Source organism: Aplysia californica, unplaced genomic scaffold (assembly GCF_000002075.1).
Source record: "Aplysia californica isolate F4 #8 unplaced genomic scaffold, AplCal3.0 scaffold00359, whole genome shotgun sequence".
Lineage (NCBI taxonomy): Eukaryota > Metazoa > Mollusca > Gastropoda > Aplysiida > Aplysiidae > Aplysia > Aplysia californica.
In genome coordinates, this window is record NW_004797629.1 from 612,986 (window position 1) to 617,162 (window position 4,177).

Genomic DNA, 4,177 nt, shown 5'->3' on the forward strand with positions numbered 1-4,177 from the left:
TCCATTCATTCCTTCGCTCGAATGTTTTCAAAAAGCTACGTTTCCCTGATCTTTCCCTGTTACCCATTTGTTTAGGTTCCCTAAGTATGTTGTTTTGGGCCTACCCGTGCCTTGCTTGCCCTCAATTTTGCCAGTCAGAGCTAAAGGTTCAAGACCCTTATGTCTATTCAGGTGTCCCAAAACTGCATCTGTCGTTTCCTGATTGTTTTGAACTTTGAGCGTCCCACGTAGCCTCATCAAGCACTACCTCATTTGATTTCTTTCCCTTCCTCGATTCTCTTAGCAGTCTCCTAAGAAACCATATAAAAGTAAATGTATAATATACAATGAAAAATCAAAGATAGATGACCTGTTCCTTCAGTGTTCCATTCTATTGCATCTATTTGCGATTTCAAATGAAAGGCTTTTCGGCACAACTCACAAATTATGAGGAAATAAGTAGACAACGCTGACGATTTTCTGGCAGAGATGTTGAAGACATCAGAATCCACGCGGTACAATATCTATTACTATTAATTGCAAGACGTATTGTTTCTTAATTATAATTTTTAACCATAAAAATGTTAGATTTAGGTTGAAGAAAAAAAGAAAGGAAAATTATAGTTGGAATAATACTTCTGGAAACAACCCGCCATTGTTCAACAAATTATCTTCTCTTCGGCGTTTTTGGTGTAGCGGTTAGGCACTTCGCTGTCGCATGCAGGAGACCGGAGTTCGATACCCTAGTGGGGAGAAATATTTATCGAGTATCTCGATCTTTGTGCTGTGATGTTGTATCCCTCTCCCTCTGGGTCGGACACTCGGCTCATAAATAGATATGTGAGTCATCGTGGTGGAATCAGGCTCTCGTCAAAAGAATCAAAGTGAAGAAATTTGCATTTTTCCGCAGGTTTGTGAATTTTTATCAAATTTTTGGGGTTTTTGGCTCAAAACCTTTCATGCCAGTTAAAGAACTCATTTCTGAGGGATATTTCTTAAAAAACGTTGATTAAAGGAACAAAAAGTGTAAATTTTCAGTTACCACGAACTCTTAAGCTAAGGAAATAACTAATCTTTGGCGGCCATTTTCTCACTAATTTTTCCTCTTAGAACAGGTGACCCCCACCTCCTTCTTTCGTAAATATCTCGACTTGCATTCAAGATAAACGGGTGTCTTTTTCATCCAAATAAAGACAAGTGAACAAGCTTTAAGATGGTACCAATAACTCTACATGCCCAAAAATTGACGAGAGCCTGATTCCACCACGCTGCCTCACATATTATGTGAGTCATCGAATGAAATCAGGCGCTTGTCAAAATAGTCAATGTGAAGAAACATAAGCTTTTCCGCTGCTTTGGCAATATTTTATCGAAATTATAAACTCATCACCTTCTACGCCCATTTAAGAACCTATTTCAGCGTGAATTATACTGAAAAACGTTTATTAAAGGCATTGAAAAAAAAGTAAATTGTCACTTTCCACTGTCTAATTATTGACGAGCACCTGATTCCACCGCGTTGTGACACATAATTATTCTAAATTGTGTAGTTGGAGGTGTAAAATAATCTACATTTAAAATATGTCTGACCTGGTTGTTGTCAAATTTCCCCTCACTCAACAGGCGTCGCACAAGCAACTACCGGCAGTGATTTTTACCCGTCCACTGACACTCGAGTGCTGCTCAAGACAACTGTCACAACGCGATACAACGCCTCCGAGGTACGGGCTATCTATCTATCTATCTATCTATCTATCTATCTATCTATCTATCTATCTATCTATCTATCTATCTATCTATCTACCTATCTATCTATCAGATCTATCTATCTATCTATCTATATATCTATCTACCTATCTATCTATCTATCAGATCTATCTATCTATCTATCTATCTATCTATCTATCTATCTATCTATCTATCTATCTATCTATCTATCTATCTATCTATCTATAAGCTAACGACAATGCCGGGATGTTGCAAGTCAGCCCCTGACACTGAGATGACACCTCTAAAAAAAGGGAATGGGTTGAACGCCCATATCAACACTATTAGGTTATTGAAAAGGCGAGACCTCCCAGTTTAATGTCCACCTCGGAAAGCAATAAGCCAAACGGGAAATTCGTGTAAAGTGCCATATTTATTTTTTAATGATTTATCTATTTATTTCATATAAACTTTTTGGCAAAATCTCAAAGCTTGTTTATAATTTGTCTTTCTTATTTGGAATAACATATCCATTTTGACCCCCCTCCCCCCCTCCCCCCTCCCCCCCTCCCCCCCCAAAAAAAGCATATCATTGGCTTTCATTGCTTGTTTACATGATGAGAAGACATTGATGATATTGTTTTTGCCTTCAGGTTTCCTGTGTGTTTGACTTTGGCGAAGACGGCAAGCAACCAATAGAGATACACAATCTCATGTTCAACAATTTAGCTGACTCTACAATCACTCTGGGCCTTGCTCCCTACCAGTACAGCACGACTGGAGACTTTGTGATTCAAATCAACTGTAGCAATGCAATCAGTCAGAGTAAGAAGCCTTTTTTTTTACTTTTAATTATTTGATTGGTCGCTTTTAAGCGCAAGGGGGCTATCCCGAAAAATAAATGCTGTTTTGAGAAAATCGAAGGTAAAGTTTTTTTTCACCTTGTTCAGTTTCTTCAAAAGACAAGGAGAATTTTCTCGAAAACCAAACAAATATACACACCAATGAAACCAAACTTCTTCTATAGGTAGGGCGATGCCCACTTTTGGTGTAGGTCAAGATTCCTGGAAAATCCTGAAATCTGGGTTAACCTGCTAGTCCTTAAAAGCGACTTATTATAGATAGCATTTCGCTACCCCCGAAATGCATAGTTCTTTCTGATATTTTTGGCCTTTTTGAGTTACTAAGACCATGAGATCAGAAAGAAAACGCTCTAACCTTATATCAAAATTTCAAGAATATTCGGAGTCGTTATCAAGACATTCAATTCAAAGAAATGCATTTGAAAAAGCTTGGCAGGTTGTGACACTCCTAAATTGTGACGTCAAATTTCTCAACATTAAGTATTGAGCAGATACAGCTTTGGAATTCTGAGGTAGCTATTTGTATAGCGGAATTCCTTGCTCGACAGCAAGCTCTATACGCTTTATAATCTATTTGTGAGGCAGCATGGTGGAATCAGGCTCTCGTTAATTTTTTGGCGTATTAAGTTATTGGTATCATCGTAAAGCTTGTTCATTTGTCTTGATTTAATTGAAAAAATTACCCATCCATCTTCAATAGAAGTGGAGATATTTTGGATTGAAGGAGGTGGGAGTCACCTGGTTTAAGAAGTAAAATTAGCGAGAAAATGGTCGCCAAAGCGTTGTAAATTCCAAAGCTGGAGAGTCCATGGAAATTTGTAAATATATATTTTTGTGCCTTTATTCAACGTTTTCGGTGAAATCCTTAAAGGAATGTGTTTGTAAATGGACAAAAAAGATGTTGAGCCAAAAAAACAAAAATTTGATAAAAATTGCTAAGCAGGGAGAAAACTGCTGTTTTCTTCGATTTCACTATTTTGACGAGAGCCTGATTCCACCACGCCGCCTCACATTTTATTACACCAGCACACCTGATAGTACCCCCCGGGGCGGTGCTACTGACTGAAGCGTCTTTAGGACATTCCCAAAGTGGGGGAAATTAACCTGTTTTATATGCACAGCAGACTTGTAATTTAATGGGCTGATTCACAATGTCATGCTCATAGCTGTGCCTGAACTGCAACAGAGGACTGCTGCTTTTTCTTTCCTAATCCTTACTGTCGTCAATTTTCCCTCTACTTCTTTTGTAGGTTTGTCATACTCTTGTGACCTGCTATTTCCGGGGTGCCTTGATAGTCGAAGCAGAGTTTGTTCTGTTGAAGCTAGAGAGGTGAGCAGAGTAAGTCTGATTCCCTGTACGGACTTCTCTGTTGACATCCACCCCTTGGCGCTCATATGACCTTATTCAGTTGCAAGCGCCGTAAAACGTCTACATAATTTATTATTTCCTCCTGTGTCTCATCCGGTTGTTTGTATGTTACTCTCAAGTGACACATTTATAATGCTCAAAACTTCAAAAAACTAACTGTGCTGCAAGTGCAGTAAGACTTACCAAAACATAACTTAAGTGCAGAGCATAAGAACCAGCGTACGTGTGTGTGTGTGTGTGTGTGTGTGTGTGTGTGTGA

At 38.6% G+C, this 4,177-nt stretch overlaps 1 protein-coding gene across 1 annotated transcript in view; it reads left to right on the top strand.

Moving 5' to 3' along the window:
- LOC106012387 overlaps nucleotides 1-4,177 on the top strand; it is a gene marked incomplete at its 3' end in the record, with an annotated part of 24,948 nt that overhangs the window by 12,499 nt on the left and 8,272 nt on the right. The window contains 2 exon segments of the mRNA XM_035971011.1: nucleotides 1,603-1,700; nucleotides 2,340-2,511. Coding sequence (XP_035826904.1) covers nucleotides 1,603-1,700; nucleotides 2,340-2,511 — 270 coding nt within the window.